Source organism: Trifolium pratense, linkage group LG5 (genome assembly GCF_020283565.1).
Source record: "Trifolium pratense cultivar HEN17-A07 linkage group LG5, ARS_RC_1.1, whole genome shotgun sequence".
Lineage (NCBI taxonomy): Eukaryota > Viridiplantae > Streptophyta > Magnoliopsida > Fabales > Fabaceae > Trifolium > Trifolium pratense.
Genome location: NC_060063.1, coordinates 1,639,182 through 1,658,282, shown reverse-complemented (window position 1 = coordinate 1,658,282; position 19,101 = coordinate 1,639,182). Strand labels below are relative to the sequence as shown.

Sequence of the window (19,101 nt, the reverse complement as noted above, 5' to 3'; positions counted from 1 at the left end):
CTTAGCTTATGGTAGATCATCTATGATTGTATATAAGTGATGTTAGTGTAAGAACAATTCATTCTATTCAATAATGAAGAATCTTTTCCTTCAATTCCCTCTCTATTCTTGAATCATAACAAAGACATGTGAAAATAATCATAATAAACAAAAACAAAATCCAAAAACGAATGGTGAATGAGAAAAAATGAGTGAAAAAAAATAATACAAATTAAAATGTCAAAGGATTCCGATTAACAGTTGTCGATAATCTCACATATTCACTCATCAAGAATCCCTTCACACAAAATAACACAAAAATTGATAAATTATTATGTTGACTACGGGAATGTATTTGTTGAATGCATGCAATCCAATTTTAAGTTGCGAGCTGTTAAAAACAATTCACATTACAAGTGGTAAGAGTCTTAGTCCCCTTAAGCATGTGGTCAGGATTTCGATTCCTGGCTCATGCGTATGGAGAAAATTCGGTTGGGAGGGGAGAACCCACCTTGTGTGCCCCACAGGTTTCCCGACGGAGATTAGTCATCACTTACGACGATGGAAACTTCGTACCAATATCATGGTAACCAAAAAAAACAATCCACATTACAAATTCTATAAATATACACATCTCATTATACAAAATGTCTAATCAAATTGATAATCTATTAACAACTTAATTAATATAAAAAATATTGTTTTTTTACTAATAATATAAAAAATATTGTTAATTACCATGTAAAATAAAAAAGATATAAAATATATTAGTCCCGTTGAAAGAAATATTGCCGAAGGACCATTTTAATTAAAGGTTTAGTAATAAAATTAATATATAAATAATGGAACCACTTGATATCACTTGAACCAAATTAATTAAAGTGGTGGTGATTGGTGAAATTCAACACAAAAAATTAAATAAATCTCACACACACAAAAAAGGGTAGGTAATTGGGAACAATTGTTCATGGCCACAATGAAAGAAACGTGTTCTCATGGTCAATTGCATGATCATGCATTGATTCCAAGTTGAAGTTGCATCCACTACCATAACCATTCTCTTCTTCATTATCATAAATGCTATGATACCATGAGTGAGAAGAATCAACCGGGTCGAAAAACACAAACTCATTATTCGGGTCGGGTGATTCAAAACAGGTTTCGAGTTGCGGAAGTTCAATAATCTCGCCCAGATCATCTGGCGTCGAGGAGGAGGAGGAAGGAGAATAATTAGAAGAAGGTGGTGGTAATGGTGATTGTGGTGGGGCAACCATGGAAGCTGCTTTAGCGGCTGCGGCTTGAACATCTCTTCGCGAACTGGTAGCCGGTCGAGGAAGTGAAGCCGCGAGTTCGGGGAAGTTAAGGATTGCGGCCGAGCCTTTAATGGTAAGTGCAGCCGCGTCATGTGCACGCGCTGCCATTTCGGCAGTTGCAAATGTTCCAAGCCAAATTCGACTTTTCTTCCGCGGCTCTCGGATTTCGGATACCCATTTTCCCCATGTGCGCATTCTAACTCCTCTATAAACTGAGTTAGTATCTCTCTTTTTTCCTCTCTTTTCTTCTTCACTAGAACAAGTCAATGATTGTGGTGGTGATGAAGGTGAAGAGAGTGATGAAGTATTATTATTAACCATTGTGTTTTTTTTTTTTTAAGTAACATATAATAAGTGGAAAAGGGAGAGAGGAGAAGGAGGTTTTAAGTAGGAAGAGAAGAGAACAGAAGGGTACATTATCGAAATTGAAAGGAGAAAAAAACGTGGGAATGAATCTTCTAATTGTCAAGGACCCCTTAAGAAAGACATATCATAATCTTTGCCATTAAAAAAATACATATCATATCATGAGAAATATTTCTCAAGGCACAAACCCAAATATGAAGACCATCTTCATAAGTGGTCCACCGTGGACAAGTGATCTATCGAATACCAATTTTATAAAATTTACCGTTAGATTGAAAATTTATACCATATTAATCCTCCATAAAAAAATTTATATCATATTAAGACTCCTACGACGTCCCCGGACTAGACCGAGAACCACAAGCCCCAAAACACCAAAAGGCCGGAAAGAAGAAAAAGAGTAAAAATCAAGTGAAAAAAGGGCAAAAGCAAGCCCATAACCCACCAAGACCACCAGTACCCAGAATCACCACCGCACATGACTCTAACGGTTCCAGCACAAAATAGGTTGCATCTCCCACTCATAAAGAGAGCATGGGTTAAATGATATAAATGATCTAAATGATATAAATTTTTAACCCAACAATGAGTTTTGTAAAATTCATATTCATTATAATGTTATTTATGACCGGTCCAAGTGGTCCATATTAGAATTTGTCATCGTATCATATCAAATATAGGCATATATAAGTGTTTAGGAGCTAGACTTCTATGGTCAAGTGACCGTAAACACCAATTTTAGACACACTCACATACAATTAAAATATATAATTAATTTTTTTAATTATATATAAAATAATTAAAAGAATAAAATGAAAAAATAATATTTTGTGAATGTGACTAAAAAGATTATATTTGGTCTCTTGACCATATAATAATAATCTGTGTGTATATAATGTACATCACAATTTTTTTGGTTTTTTTTATTGTTGAGAAGATGATTATATTTGGTAAATTCTTCGGTACACATTTTACATGAATGTGTACCGGTACATTGTTGAGATGAATAATTATGAAAGGTTGATAAATAATATTTGCTAATTTTTTTATATAAAATATTATTTGTGGATTTGTCATAATAATTCACATCAACAGTATATCATTACATATTTAAATAAGATGTGTATCGAAGTGTTCATGGACAAGATTTTCCTTCTTTGTTTGTTCGGTTTTGTGTCCATCCATGCATGGTTTTGTGATAAAAGAACTTTCAATTAATTATGATGTTGTTTCTTGAGTGAGGGTTTCATTTCTGTTTTTTTCCGTGCAATGCACGGTCCTGTTTGTTGACTTCTTCACAGAACTTTATTCTCAAAACCCCACCCTTGAATGATTACAATCATAACCATATGTCTATCGATTAATTTTTATAGATGAATTCATCGTATATCAATTAAGCATCCTAGTGTAAATATTCGTGTGTGTCTATATATATATATATATATATATATATATGAGTCAGGATCCGTTGACACCAACTAGTTTGACACCAAATGTTACACCTCTCAATAACGTTTTAACCGATATAAATTTTATAAAATCCACCGTTGGATTGAAAGTTTACATCATATAGATCATTTGTGTAAAATTTCAGACAAATCCAAAATCATTTGATATGCTATTGAGACACATAAAGATTAACGGCATTTAAAAAAATACAAAAACCGTTAATTTTGATGTATCTCAATAACATATCAAATGATTTTGGATTTGTCTGAAATTTTACACAAATGATCTATATGATGTAAACTTTCAATCCAACGGTGGATTTTATAAAATTTATATCGGTTAAAACGTTATTGAGAGGTGTAACATTTGGTGTCAAACTAGTTGGTGTCAACGGATCCTGACTCTATATATATATATATATATTTGGTTTATATTATAGATAAATATATTAGTTATTCGATGAACATAAAAATTTGATAATTTCTTGTAAAAAAGAAGGTGGAAAGTATTTGCAATAAAATCATATATAACTAAATAATTTTAACACAAAAGAGAGTTGAGTTTAGTTACTCATAGTCGTCAGAACTAACGTACAAATGAGAGAAAAGAGCAAAGAAAGCATCGACACCTCGATGATTAGGCGTGTCACGGTGTCCGACACGTGTCGGTGTCCGACACGTGTCGATGTCCGACACTCGTACGACACTTGTCGGATAGCTCATATCGGTGTTGGAAGAAATTCAATTTTTCCTTTACTTTGACACTTTTTTGATCGGTGTTCGACACTTGTAAGACACTCGTATGACACGTGTCGAACAAGTGTTCCAAACTTTTTTTTTTTTTTTGCTTATACTCTCGTTAGGCACATATGAGACATATCCACAAGAGTTAAAGTTGTATCGAAACAACAATATTGATCAATGAGGGATTGAAGACATTACATTTTGATTACAATATTTTTAATTTTTTCGACCGTAGATGGATAAATAAAGGTAAAATACTATCATATATTATTTTAAAACTTTTTTAAAAAATAACTTGCTCAAATTAGATTTAAATGTATTTATTTTGATTCTCAATTTATATATTTTATAAATATGTAGCGGTGTCGATGTCCTAACAACACAAAGAAAACGAATATATTTTAATAAGTTCAGTTTTAAATGCTATTTATAGAAAAACGAATATATTTTCTCGTTGGGCAAGTATATATATAGTGGCCAGGCGAGAAGGAGGAAAAAGCTAGCTCATCAGATATTTGCCTTTAACAACCCATTGTCGTCGGATGAGGAGTTTGTTCGTCGGGAAACTATCGTTAATTTATAGATATGGGACATTCTAACATTGGTCGCTCTCCATGGTTGCTTGAGCTAAGGATCAGGCGAGCAAGTCTAAGGATATTCTGATATTGGTCATTGTATTTTTAGCACTTATCAAGCAGGCAAGCCAATTCATTTGTTACTTGTTAGCTATTTTATTTTCAAATAGGAGAGTATATCCATAAACTTCAAGCGCTAGCAACAACAAAATAAATGAAAAAGGAGGCTCAATTGCAAGGTCCACCGACAATCCAGTACACAGTACAAATAGGATGACTATATTATTTTAATAAAACTCTATTTTTAAATCAAAGTTTACATAAAACTTAAATGTTCTTTCTAATTTAATTTTGTAAAGGACTAATATAAGTTTTTTTTTTATTTTTTTATTGCTAGGAACAACTTGGATCAGGAAGTTTTTTTAGGAAACCTCTTTAGATCTTTCACTCTATAAATTTTTTTGAAGAAGTTAAAGTAATCCTATTCAAATTGACATCAGAGAGAATCGAACTTGAAATTTTAAGAAAAAAACACTCTGAGGTTTCAAGCCAATTTCATCAGACCAACTCAAGTAGATTAAATCTTCACTCTAAATAAATAAGAAATTGTTTGTCCGTGAAAGTGTCAAACTCTATGAAACTCTATGGTCCATAAAAGAGTAAAGGACAAACATAGCAAAGAAAGAAGAAAAAGAAAAAAGGACAAAGCAAAGAGAATGGCGTTGGCAGAGGGTAGTCCACATGAGATCAAACCCATCAAGTCACCAGAAGGACTGTTGTATTATTATTCCAATGCCTTAAATCTTGTGATTGCAAAAAAATATTTATATGATAGAAGCATTTAGATTTGTTATTTGGTCACTTTTATATAAAAATACATACTTCGTATTAATATTTTTTTTTTATAAAAACTCATATCTATTACTAATATATTAAAATCGATTATTATCAAAGTTCATAATTTATCTTTATTACTTCTAATCATGCTGCAAGTTTTATATCATTCATTGTAATTTCACTAAAATAAATATTAAAAAAAATATAGAAAGATGATATGCTTAAAAATAGGAACAAAACATAACAATCTATAAATAAAAATAGAGAAAAAAAAACATTAATTAATAATAATATAATAAAGTTAATTAGTATCAAACTTACTAAATTACCCTAAATATTCCTAATAAATTTCTAATTTTTTATTAAAAATATACACGGGACTATTATTTGTCACTAAAACATAAAAAATTGAATAAATAAGTTTACAAGAAATAATTAACACAATAATTCCACTTATATTTTGACAATATTATATAACAAATTTTTTTTTGACTCAATTATGTATCAAATTTTTAAATATTTAATTGCACGGGTCTTCAAACCAGTTAATATATAATTATTTTTACTTTTTATTTTTTATTAGACATGTATGTATGATCAAATATGTTGACCAAATGCTTGTGTCCAATCAAGACTTCCACAATGTCATTGTTTTTCTCATGGGTACGATTTTGGCAAGCTAATATTCTACTCGTCACTCCATCAGTTTAAAAAATATATGCAATCGTATTTAAGAGTATAATTTAGTTAGTAGAAATACTATTATTATATATAAAAAATATGCAAAATATTTTTTTACATATTTAGGTAAATGTCTTTTTCAAAAACTTGTTTAGCCCTAAACCATTCTACCACCCTAAGTTTTGTTCATAAATAAAATATAAAAATATTATTTTACCTATTTATAAATAATTATCATTATCATTGAAAAAGCAGTTCTTACTTTTTCTCCTAAAAAATTTGAGTTTCTTAAACATAAACGTGCAAATATTTCTTCTCTTTTCTTTTTCTTATTGCCTTACGATGAGATATATGCATGTAATGGACCCAAAGGTCCCAAACTATTTAAAGAGAATAAAATTGTGGACGTTGCAAGATGCAAATACCTTATTGTTATGGTACATACTGATTCAAGGACCCAAATGATTCAATGAGTGGAAACAAATATTATTGGCTTTCGTTTTCTTCTTACATTTATCTACTTTTGGGGAAGTAATATGTTGTTATTCACATGCAAATTATAGGGTACTACCTTACAAGTGGGGATGTTATTTCTTCAAATAATTTTGTTTCGCCGACGGTGTAGAACTTTTATTTAGATCACAAGAATAAATCAAAATCCAAAATGTATGACATCTTTTCCAATGTTTCAAACCAAAACATTCATTGAGATCATTACTAATGTGTAACATATTTTCATTAGGCGTGAAACATATTTTCTTTAACCCTTTACTATGAATGTGCAACATTAATATAACATTAATCAAGCCATGAAATTTCCTTAACTAAATAAGACTTCTTTACTGCATGTTGTTACCCAGTCTCCGACTTTATGGGCGAAGGATGTCTAGGTTTGGAAATATGATCCTAGTGGAAGCTACTCTGTTAGATCGGTCTACTTGACTCTTACAGGTGCAAAAGCTGTTTTTTATACTAATTCTCTTTTGTCAAGGGTGTAGAAGTCTTCGGCTCCCTCAAAAGTAATTGTTTTCTCTTGGCAATTACTTCAGGATAGAGTGTCAACCAGCCAAATTCTCCTTAGACGTCAAGTTATTAGGGATGCAAGCGATTCTTTTTGTGCTCTTTGAAGGGAAAAATAATATAATACTTCTTTCGTTTTCCGACAATTCACAAAAATAAGATTGTTGCCTATTATAGATATAAACATTACATTGAATCAAAGATTATAAAACATTATCATTTTTTCATAGTCCATTTTGTAATGAGAAATGCTTCATCCATAATCCTACGTTTATTTCCTTTCAGCATTACTTAAGCATCTCAGTTTGACCCTATGGTCAGAATGAGAGTTCATCAAATCAAAATTCTATATACTCCCCTCATTTTAGTATTCTAGGTCCTATCAATATTGCATCATAAATATTAGCAAGTGATTATGCCTAGCCACATTTTCTAGGCTTAAGTCAAGCTTGTACAATTGTCTCTGAGATCATAATACAATTATGAGGGTAGATATGAAAGATACACAACTTCAACTTCAAGCTTGCAAAGAATATATGATGCTATACATACATTACATTTACATACATAATAGTTAGAATCGGGTCCGGTTATTATACATAAACAAATACTTATGCACGCTGCATAAGTCCAGCCCACTAGCCGAGCCCAACACGCCTAGCCCAACCCATTCCTTCATACAACCGCTTCCCACTAACGACGTTAACTCCAAAAGTAACGGTTATCTCGAAACTAACATTTTTCTGTCCAAAACCAACAACAATCGTTCATCATCACCATCGCCGGAATCAACATCATCACCGGAAGCTACATTCATCATCACCGTCACTGAAATCTACAATCATTTCCATCAGAGTTCACTCCTTCATCATCACTGTCACCGAAATCAATCTTCAAAACCAATTACTGTTGATTTCTTACACGCAAGTAAAGGATCATCATCAACGATTCACTTGCAAAAAGCAAAATGAAGAAAACGACACAGGTTTGAACTTCCCTAATGCTTTTGCAAGTGTAACTGTTAGTTGGAAAATGCTTTTGTTTTGTTTGGAAAGTAATTGCATTGGTGTAACCTAAATTCCAATTTGGGGAAAATCATAATCTGAAATGGTTTTGTTTAGTTTGGTTGTTTTGAAAAAGAATTGATGAAACTAAAAGTAGAGATGGTTTTGTTTAGTTTGGTTGTTTTGAAAAAGAATTGATCAGTGTCTCTTTGTGATAATTGGTTGCTTTGAAAAAGTATAATTGTACACTTTTAGTGTATCTGAAACCAAAGTAGCCCTCTTGTGGTTTCCATGAAAGAATTCTTACTAGTTTATGTAGTGATATGAAAAAAGTAGAGATGGTTTTGTTTAGTTTGGTTGTTTTGAAAAAGAATTGATCAGTGTCTCTTTGTGATAATTGGTTGCTTTGAAAAAGTATAATTGTACACTTTTAGTGTATCTGAAACCAAAGTAGCCCTCTTGTGGTTCCCATGAAAGAATTCTTACTAGTTTATGTAGTGATATGAAAAAATAGAGATGGTTTTGTTTAGTTTGGTTGTTTTGAAAAAGAATTGATCAGTGTCTCTTTGTGATAATTGGTTGCTTTGAAAAAGTATAATTGTACACTTTTAGTGTATCTGAAACCAAAGTAGCCCTCTTGTGGTTTCCATGAAAGAATTCTTACTAGTTTATGTAGTGATATGAAAAAAGTAGAGAATTTAACTTATTATCTGCCATATGAAACCATACTTACTAGTTTCCTTTGATCCAGGTGAAAAAATCAAAGAACGTACAGGAATTGCCATCCTTCAGTATCGGGCTGACACCGTCAGATGAGGATAAAAGGAATGACACCGATTCATCATCAAGTGGTGGTCAAAAACATAAGCGAAAAACAGGAGATGCAAAAGATAATGAAAAGAAGAATAAAAAAAAGAAGGAACATAAAAAGGGTGATGAAAGCATTGCTTCTCGTGGTCGTAATAAGAAACCACAAATAGAGGCACAAGATTCCGATGAGACAAGTTCGGATGATGAAAATGAAAGGAATGGTAAGAAAGTTTCTTGTGCTATTGAAAATGTGAAACAAGATATGGTGAAGAAAGATTCTGATGCAGATGCAAGACTGAGGCATAAGATGAGTGTACCTAAGGTCTATGACCTTATGCATTCAGTACATGTCAAAAAAAGGAGAGACGAAATAATTGACCAACTAAACAACTGTGACTTTGGAGGGATGCTACATATCTGTAACTGGACAAGGATCCACACCTTTTTTATCGATTGGGTTGTCAGAAGATTTGAAAAGGAACATATGTGGATAAGATTGAGCGATACGGAGGTCCTAGAGTTGAAAGAGGATGATGTGCATAGAGTCTATGAACTTCCAATGGCTGGAAAGAAGATAGACACTAATCTTTGCTCTGATGGAGCAATTAGAAGGCTAAGGAAGGAATTGGGATTGACTGGAGATTATTCTCCAGTTGTGAAGGTTGCTGAATTAGAAAGGATACTGAAGACTACAGAAAAACCTAAAACATGGGTGAAGGGTATAATTTGTTTCATCATTCATAACATTTTGTGCCCGACTAATAAAGGCAATGTGTCACTGCAGTATGCAGATATTTTAGAAGATCCAGCCGGTGTATCTTCATATAACTGGTGCTCACATGTTCTAGACTATATGAAAAAAGGCCTGCAATCTCCAGGAGTTTTAAATCCATTAGCAGATTTCCACTTCCTAATGGTAATGATGTCCACTCAATGATTTGAATTAAAAGTCAATTTTACAAACACATACTTATTCATATTTTATCCAACACAATCTTATAACTGAAACCATGAGTGTGGTTTAATGGTTTCTCTAGTTTTATATCTGTAACCAAAATAGTCCTCTTATGGTTTCCAATAAATATTCATATTTCATATCTCATTTATGTCTTTTATTCTTAATACAATCAACACATACTTGTCACATGCATATTTATTCATTTACTTTTGAGCTTGTCTTTCATTTGAGCAATATTTATACAATCAACACATACTTGCCTTCATTCCTATATGTATATTCCTTTTGAATTGAATGTGTCATGTTTCCCAATTTGAGGCAATATTAACTAATTGTTGCAGATTAACTACATGGATAAAATGGGGAAACGAAGCCCATTTTTGACGGGCAAATACAAGCGGCCATCCCTTCGTGATTGGGATGTCAAGGCGGCAAACCAGGAACTTGCCAAGATCCATGATATCATGGGGCTTGAAAATGGATTGACAGCCGGGGTAACAAGTCTGTACAGACCCGCAGAAGGTCCGCTTGTACTGTGTTTTGATGCAGACACATGCCCACTGTCTAAGGTAATTGTTATTGCTCTTATGTTTGGATTATTTAGTTTAAGTTTTTATCGATATTTGTATACCAAATCCTATTTAATGGTGAAAATCGTGAATTATCGATACTCATGTACCGTCTTTTCTTTTCGAATCCTAATTTAACATAAACTTATTATAACTGAGACCAGAAGTGTGTCTTAATGGTTTCACTTGTGTTGTGTCTGAAACCACAATAGCCCTCTTATGGTTTCCAACAAAATATTCATATTAAATTTAACATAAAATATTATAACTGCAACATAAAGTGTGTCTTAATGGTTTCACTTGTGTTGTGTCTGAAACCAAAATAGCCCTCTTATGGTTTCCAACAAAATATTCATATTAAATTTAACATAAATATTATAACTGAAACCATAAGTGATTGTCCTTGCAGGCAGAAATGTATCTTAATCACTGTAGGTCTTGTATAAATATCTATACTAGATCCGCAGCAACATTGGAACGACGAATAGCTGAGGCAACTGTCGGAACTTCTGGGAAAAAAGATGCAGTCCCAGAAGAAACAAAAACTGACAAGGACAATTCAATGGAAGCCCAGGCTGAAACTGAAAAGAATAACAGTTCCAATAAAGACAATGATGCAGACAAGCACAATGATGAAGGGTACTGCATTTAGTCAATATCACTTTGTCAAAAATCAATGTTGAAGCATTAGTTTAATTTTTTATGTCAAGTGCTAAAACAAATCACATCAATGGTTTCAGGTTGAATAATGACAATGATGCAGAAGATGAGATCAATGCCAAAAGCATTGATGAAGATGACAATGATGAAAAGGATGAGATCAATGCCGTAATAATTGATGAGGATGACAATTATGAAGAAGATGAGATCATTACCAAGATGATTGATGATTCAGTTAAGGCAGCAACCAAAATCATTGATGATTCAGTGAAGCTGACAATGACACCGGAAACAAACAATGTTGGACTCACATTAACACAGGAAACTATCATGAAGTTTCCGGAGTTTTTTGATGGGGCTGAAGCTTCAAACGCAGGGTAAGCAATGAATATGTATGATGTCTCTATTTAAAGGAAACATATTAGTTTAACATCTTAAACAATAACTTTAAAAGTGTTTGCCAATAGTTTTGATATGTGATTTCTGACAAACAAAATGATGTTTAAGGGTTTCAGGTTCGATAAAAATCATTCAGTGTCACAAGGAACAGATTCAGTTACACAGGAAACTATCTCCAAGTTTCCAGAATTTTTTGATGGGGCTGAAGCTTCATATGCAGAGTAAAAATGAATATATATGATGTCTTTTAATGGTTTTTATTTGTGATTCTTAAAACTATAATAACTTTGAAGATATTTAAAGGAAAGATATTAATCTAACATCTTAAACCATAACTCTAAAAGCGTTTATCAATGGTTTTGATATGCGATGTTTGAAAACTAAAATCATTTTTAATGGTTTCAGGTTGAATAACGATGATTTAGTGAAAAAAGATTCAGTGCCACAGGAAACAGATTCTGAGCTAGTGTTGGTACCAGATGCGATGCATCAGGAGAACCCTACAAAATCTGACTCGAATGTAGTCATAAAGTAAGAATCAAACAGTGTGATAATTGTAATATTATTTGAATTTTGCAAAAATTAACACTATTATGTAATATTATTTCACAGTGCAACTCCATTAAAGTCAATAAAGCCAGATGAAATAATTGACTTGGACAATGTCACTCCAAAGAAAAGAAAAAAGCATAATATGCTTTATTCTGATAATACATATCCTGAGCGTCGACGGGCGGTGAAGAAATCGAAATACCTTGCAAGCCCATATGATGACGCTGTCCACAAGTCTGCTGCAACGGAGTTGCAGAAAAAATTATCAACATATGCTTGGAACCCGGAGCTTGATAAGTAAGTGAAAATGGTTGATTTATTTGGTTTTTAAGCTGTTGTTTTGAACAAAATTATTATCTTGGCTGTTTGTGAATTCAAAACCATTTTTCGCAATGAATGGTTTCCAAGAAGTTTCCCTACAGTAGTAAAAAGTTGAACATGATATTTCTCAATTATTAGTATTCTTAAATGGGTGAAACCATTACTAATATTAAATGGTTTCAAGATGTTATACACTGAAACCATTGGTAATTGGTAAATGGTTTCAAGATCTTTGCTTAAGATTGTTCTAGTAGTTTGTTTGCTTATCCTAAATACTTATACTTAATTATTGTATAGGGATCACATTATGTACTGCTCAGACAACAAGGCTCATTTGTATTCTCTACAAAGGGCTGACTTCTGGACACTTCAAAAAGATGAATGGGTATCATGCTTTGTCATAAACAGTTGGGTTAATTGTTTAAATTGGAATCAGCAGGACAACATGACAAGACTAGTGACACCATTGGTTAATTATGTATGTATTATATCCCTTTAATATTAACAATTTCAATACTTTTACATAATCTTATTGATTTTACTCATTTTATATAACCAGTTTGACATGGAAAGAATGCCTCCTGTAACTAAATCAATTGCGCACTGGAGATTCGTTGACAGACTGAAAAATTTTAAGTACATGGATTGGAAGGCCATTGACCCTACAAAGCTAGAATACGTAAGTAAATCAATTTTGTACTGTTTGATTAATTTGTTAATACATTAAGTATAAATGCATAATCAGTAATCTGCATGTTGGGAGACCATCCTTTAGTAGGTTTCAACTAATGCTATTTCAATACAAGTGTATATATATAACTGAAACCATTTATCAAGAGTAATGGTTTCAGTGTGCAAATTAATGAAACCATTTATCAAGAATAATGGTTTCAGTGTAAAAATCCATCATAGGCTAATAACAATTTGACTTTTTTATGTATTCATTGTTGAGTCTCTAACATGTGAGTTGGTGTATGAAGAAAGAATCTGACTTTCACATTGTTGAAAATCAGTAATCTACATAATCTATCATTGTTTCTGGATTTGTACACTGAAACCATTACTCTTGTAAAATGGTTTCATTAATTTGTAATATGTTTGATATGATGATTTAAGTATGATAAATTTAGTTTAGTAATATGATTTTAGACATCGTTTTATTTTAATTTTAATAATATGTTTGACATGATGGAACAGATCATGACACCAGCAATAGCTGGCAATCCAGGAAGCCATTATGTCTGCTTTGTCGTCAATTTTAAAAGCCACAAATTTGAATTCCTAAACAGCTTGACGGGGGGAGGAGAAAAATTGCAGTTACCAAATGGTGAACCTAGCTTATACAAACAGATGTTTGATGTTTGGCTAAATGAGGTGGAAGTATTTGTGACAGAATTATATAAGTTATGGAAAATCAAAATGCCTTTCCAATTCACCACATTCAATTGGGATACACTAAAGGTGCCTACTCAAGTTGATTCAGACAATTGTGGAGTGTTTTGCATGAAGTTTCTTGATGAATGGGGTGGTGAAATGCAATCTTTCAAAGGTTGGTCCAAACTTAGGAAACATGGGGACAATGGAAAGATTGCAAAAATTATGGATCTCCGCATTGATCTATGTTCAGCTATATTAACCAACTCTAGCAATTCCAGAAAAGAACAAGTGCTGAAGGATGCAACTTGATGGTTTTTTTTTTTTTGACAAAGAAGCAACTTGATGGTTAAGCACTACAATTTGTAAAATGGTTTGATGCTTCTCTGTAAAATGGTTAGAAACCATTAGTGGTATTAAATGGTTTCAAACTGTTGTACAAAGAAACCATTTGGCAACAGGGTTTAGGATGTTTTAAACATTTTAATATTTGTTTACATAACATTTTAGTTTTAATGAATTTTACTTTGTATGGTAAAATTTAGTTGTTTATGTTGATGCTATGATTAACTTCTTATTTAAACTTTATGGTATCCGGAGCGTTGTCGACGAAGTAGATACACTTCTTATTTAAAACGTAATGATTCCAGCATTCAACTAGCATTCAACTCTATTTTACCTTTAACTAATCACATGTGCAAACACCTGAAATCAAGAATAAATCCATTATCTTTGTATTTTGTAGTTTAGGAATTTTCAAATGGATATTAAGATGGCAGCAAATATTAAGTTAATTACATAACTACTTAATCAAATAATAAGAACATAAGTTAATAAATATGCAATTAATCAATCTCTGCGTTATTCGTACCATATAATATACACAAATGACAGTGTAGTTTGTAAACCATTCTGCCCAATGAATGGTTCCATACAGTTATCCTACAAAACCATTTGATGTACTTAATGGTTGCAGACAATTATTTGGAAGCTGTGATGTAACTTAGAGTATGTCATTGAGCAATATGAAACAAGCTAAGATTAATGGGTAAAAGTTAATTAGTGGAACGTCAAGTTTTTTTAAGATTAGTTTAAACAAGTGTGTTGAATAGACTCATTGATTCATTGAATTTGATTTATGAATCAAATAAGTCAAATTTGAGCTAAACTTAAATTATATATAGTTCAATTCGTTTGATTCACGAGTTAGCTCGATTATATATGTACTAGTGTATCAGACTGTATTCTTCCTCCTTGGGCGTGTCTTCTGCCTTAATTTATTTAATCTTCTTTGGCCTACGAAACCATTCTGCCCAATGAATGGTTCCAGACAGTTGGCCTACGAAACCATTTGATGTACTTAATGGTTGCAGACAACTATTAGCAATATAACCATTATATTAGGAAGCTGTGATGTAACTTACAGTATGTCATTGAACAATAAAATTTAAAAGTAACATAATAATCAAATATCTCTTAGCAATAAACTTATAGTATGGTTTCCAATAAAATATAGTCGATGGTTATTGAAACCATTTAGCAATAACAATGGTTTCGCTGTATATTGGGGAACCATTTGATGTACTTAATGGTTTCAGTGTAGTTAAAATATAGACGATGGTTATTATAATACCAACAAAAAACATGAAATGACCAAGTACGATTAATACAAGTCTAATGCTTTTGTAACAAAGTCTAATACAAAATTATAACATGTAAATATATCAATCAGCAGCCTCTTTCCCCTTTAAATCCTCAGCCCCTCTCTGTTTTCTCTTCCGGTGTATAAGGAATTTCTGGTGTTCTCTAGCCAATTCATAATCACTTTTAAGTCGTTTCTTTGATCTAATTGGATTTGGTCTTTTTTTGAACTTTGGACCAGTCGACTTTTGAGCATCAGATGCTTCACTGACAGCTGCTGTATTGCAAGACTTAGATGGCGTAACGGAAGATGACTTAGATGGCGTCACGGAAGATTGAACTGTATGAATACCTTTCGAAGTAAGCAACTCCTCTGCCTTTCTCCCAGCTTCAAGAACACCATTAAGAAAAATTTGAGAAGCCTCAGGATCTGCACAAACACGTGTACAAAGCTTAACTGTAACAGCACAAATTTGTTGATATCGTTGTGCTTGAGTCGCGCCTTCAGTGGCAACATTGATAGTAGATTTAACAGACTGACGCACATCTCTACACCAACGCTTTAACACATATTCTGCAGGTATTGTCTTCAAACCATGATATTGCACAGAACCACCTAAAAACTCCAATATTTTGAAAACATGTCGACACAAGAAACCCCTGTTCTCAAACATACGGCATGTGCAGCTAATACGTTTGGCCCTAATATCAATTGTCACAAGCCGTTCATCAAGTCGATCATGCTTTTCAAAGTTTGGGGAAAGGTTTTCAGCAACTTCTTCATCCAAAACATCACGGTTTGAAGGCCCATCATTACAAGCATCATCATAATTAACACCATCTACTTCCTCAGGTTCATCAACATGTACAATTGTAAAAACTTTGAAAACCTTATCAAATGCAGAAACTTGGGGTGTGACCTCTTCATAAAAGTATTTGAAAGAAAAATCATACTGCCTATGAATGAATGCAAAGCAAGTTGGGGTGTATTTGTTTACAACTGACCGCATCAGTTGACTGTTGGGATAATTGTTTTTTGCTCTAGTGTTTGCAGCCTTAAAGTCTAACTCAGTATGATATTGAAGAATATAACAAGTGAATGATCAGGCTGCAGAAAACGACGGAGAAAGGCATTGAAGGACTCACTTAATTGAGTTGTTTTCAAACCAGCAGTAAAATGAGATTTGACCCAAGCTGAAGACCAATGCATACGATTCCTGTAAGTTTGAACAAGCCACTTAAAGTCTGCAGTTGGCCTTCCATCAAAACAGGTTTTCATCATCTGATCCCAATTGTAATCAAAATCTGATTCAGTCTCAACATTTGAAATCAAAATATTCAACTCATCAAAAAAAGCACTATTTGCACGAGACCCGAGATTCTTCTTTGCATTCTCTGCCATATGCCATGAGCAAAGTCCATGAAAAACACCTTCAAAAATATTTGGAACTGACTTCAACAATGCAGTCGCCTGATCCGTGTATATCGATTGTGGTTTTTTATTGGACATACATTTCAAAAATGTTGTAAACAACCAGTCAAAAGTTGCTGCAGTCTCGTCATACAACAGGGCAGCGCCAAATAACACACTTGTACGATGATTGTCAAAGCCCATGAATGCAGCTGAAATGTAAAAATGAACCAAATCAGAACAAAAAAAAGCATATATCAAAGTTACAGTATAGCAAAACCATTAGAGTGGTCAAATGGTTTAAACATGTTATACAATGAAACCATAACTGTGGCTAAATGGTTTACCAATGACCTACATTAGAAATTATAAGAAATATATAAGAAAAACACCTCTGATAACATCACAAGACTACAAATCTCATAAGGTACAAATTTGGTTAGATGAAAACAATGATGGAACTACTATTCATATATTATTCTACTAGAAACCATTAGAGTGGTCAAATGGTTTAAACATGTTATACAATGAAACCATAACTGTGGCTAAATGGTTTCAATAAGTTCAAATTACCTATACTATTCATGGCAACACAGTGCATAACATAATGATATCAAACCAGTAATTTCAAAACCTGATAGAAGTTCAAAAAACTAACCTAAAGGGCGATACTGATTATTGGTTCGGTAAGTTGTATCAAAGCTTATAACATCACCAAATAAGGCATAATCAAGCTGCATAATCCCATCTGCCCAAAAAATACTAGCTATATCTTCCGCAGCATCAACTTGAATATCATAATAAAAGGATGGTTTCGACAGAGCTTCATTTCTAAAAAAATCTTGAATCACGGTTGCCTCACCAACTAGCATCTCTTTTTGCCGATTTGTCATCAGATAATTCTTTAAATCCGAAAATCGAAAAGGCAAGTTATCTGTTCCTCCAACTCCCTGACCCATGACTTCATAAGAAGTTCTCATCGACATCCCGGCTTTCGAATTTATTACAGCAAGCTGTCCTTGCACTTCATTGACTTGTCTGAATGATCTCAAGTAACATCCATGTTCCGGTTTATGTAACGGATGACAATGGGGCACATCCCATTTGTATATCTTAAAGACATTCAGAGTTTCATCCAACTTCAAAAATATGGCAGCTGTACAACCAACCCTTTCCTCAGGTTTTTCTTTTACTTTCTCAAATTCAACCACAACCGGACTCTCTGATTTTGGCTTGTTCTTCGGATCAAGCAAACTTCCTTTCTTGTAACCTTGTTTGTTACATCCATATCGTAGATAGTGTATTTTATCAGTTGGCTGATTCTGTGAATTGTTTCTTGATTTCAACAAAATCCGAATTGAAAACCCACTTTTAAGTGCATAATCACCATAAAATTTTTCAACCTCTTCAACCGATTTAAAAGCAAGAGACTCCCAAGTTTCTTTTTTAGTAGGAGAGTAGCATTGCAAACTATCAGCAAGTGTGTCTGAACTATCAACAACAGGCATTTGGGCAATTCCAGATGAAGTTGATGTCAAATCCATTGAAAACAGAAACAATCCCCTATAAACGACAATCATTTAACATTAAATTAACCACTGAAAACACCAAGCAAAGTAACATGCATGCAGTAGTATACTTAAAATACCATTTACATACACAAGCGTTGTTCTTTAAACCATTGAACAGTCTTAATGGTTGTACTGTTGCACATCTGGAAACCATTTAACAATAATAATGGTTGCATTTAATTTAAAGCAGATGACAATAATGATGATGATGCTGATAATGATACATTAGAATTAATCCACTAATATGAAGACATACAACCCAAAAATTCATCAACATTACAATTAATTGAATAATAGTAATATGCATCACCAATGAGTAAAGCAGCAGTTCATTGCCCTGTATAGAAGCTTGCAAACATAGAGAATGTGATACCTTTCTGCATCAGTGCAGAGTCCAATTTCATCTACATGCTATGTTCTACATATTTGTCAAGAGTCCATGTACCATTACTTTATCATCTAGATCACAAAATTTTGAGAACAAATAGGAGTATATGCCTTTATCAACAACTCTTTTTAAGTATGACTCTAGTTCCCATCTAGACAAAGAACTCTATGAACCTTACCAGTTACCATCTTGACTGAACATAACATACAGTTTAATTAGTAGCATTTTTTTATTAGTAGCATTGACCACTCTTCCTTTATCATCTATCAAGTACTCTACAACACGGACACTTTTGGTTGAAGACATGTCCGGTGTCCAACATATGTCAGTATTAGACACCAACACAACACCGACACATGTAATTATATTCAGTTAATTCATTTTCTCAAATTATTGACAATGTTCACTTGTCAAGTTGAGTCCGACGTCTATCCTTCATAGATCAGAAAATTTCTCCAGACACAACCAAACTATTAATGT

At 32.9% G+C, this 19,101-nt stretch overlaps 3 protein-coding genes across 3 annotated transcripts; 1 reads left to right on the top strand and 2 right to left on the bottom strand.

Moving 5' to 3' along the window:
• Positions 1-789: 789 nt before the first annotated feature.
• Positions 790-1,643, bottom strand: LOC123885522 (dehydration-responsive element-binding protein 3-like). The gene has a single exon (XM_045934804.1). The coding sequence runs from the start codon at positions 1,611-1,613 to the stop codon at positions 945-947; it is 669 nt and encodes a 222-aa protein (XP_045790760.1). The 5' UTR covers positions 1,614-1,643; the 3' UTR covers positions 790-944.
• Positions 1,644-7,548: 5,905 nt separating this feature from the next.
• LOC123884340 lies at positions 7,549-13,922 on the top strand. The gene is made up of 11 exons (XM_045933425.1): positions 7,549-7,948; positions 8,719-9,693; positions 10,077-10,304; positions 10,714-10,943; positions 11,045-11,341; positions 11,480-11,584; positions 11,769-11,894; positions 11,976-12,212; positions 12,534-12,714; positions 12,796-12,915; positions 13,434-13,922. Exons 1-11 carry the CDS (start codon positions 7,931-7,933, stop codon positions 13,920-13,922), a joined length of 3,006 nt encoding a protein of 1,001 aa, XP_045789381.1. The 5' UTR covers positions 7,549-7,930.
• A 1,412-nt stretch (positions 13,923-15,334) lies between these two features.
• LOC123884339 (protein FAR1-RELATED SEQUENCE 5-like) lies at positions 15,335-18,211 on the bottom strand. The gene is made up of 3 exons (XM_045933424.1): positions 17,321-18,211; positions 16,398-16,874; positions 15,335-16,314 (listed from the first exon to the last, which is right to left on the bottom strand). The coding sequence occupies exons 1-3, from the start codon at positions 18,204-18,206 to the stop codon at positions 15,335-15,337; spliced, it is 2,343 nt and encodes a 780-aa protein (XP_045789380.1). The 5' UTR covers positions 18,207-18,211.
• Positions 18,212-19,101: the final 890 nt, after the last annotated feature.

Coding starts and splice junctions, on each gene's coding strand:
- LOC123884340 (XM_045933425.1), top strand. Junction 12,715..12,795: donor TGACACCATTGGTTAATTAT/GTATGTATTATA, acceptor TTATATAACCAG/TTTGACATGGAAAGAATGCC. Junction 12,916..13,433: donor ACCCTACAAAGCTAGAATAC/GTAAGTAAATCA, acceptor ATGATGGAACAG/ATCATGACACCAGCAATAGC.
- LOC123884339 (XM_045933424.1), bottom strand. CDS start 18,206: ATGGATTTGACATCAACTTCATCTGGAATTGCCCAAATGCCTGTTGTT. Junction 16,875..17,320: donor TAATCAGTATCGCCCTTTAG/GTTAGTTTTTTG, acceptor TTTACATTTCAG/CTGCATTCATGGGCTTTGAC. Junction 16,315..16,397: donor TTTGAAAACAACTCAATTAA/GTGAGTCCTTCA, acceptor ATACTGAGTTAG/ACTTTAAGGCTGCAAACACT.
- LOC123885522 (XM_045934804.1), bottom strand. CDS start 1,613: ATGGTTAATAATAATACTTCATCACTCTCTTCACCTTCATCACCACCA.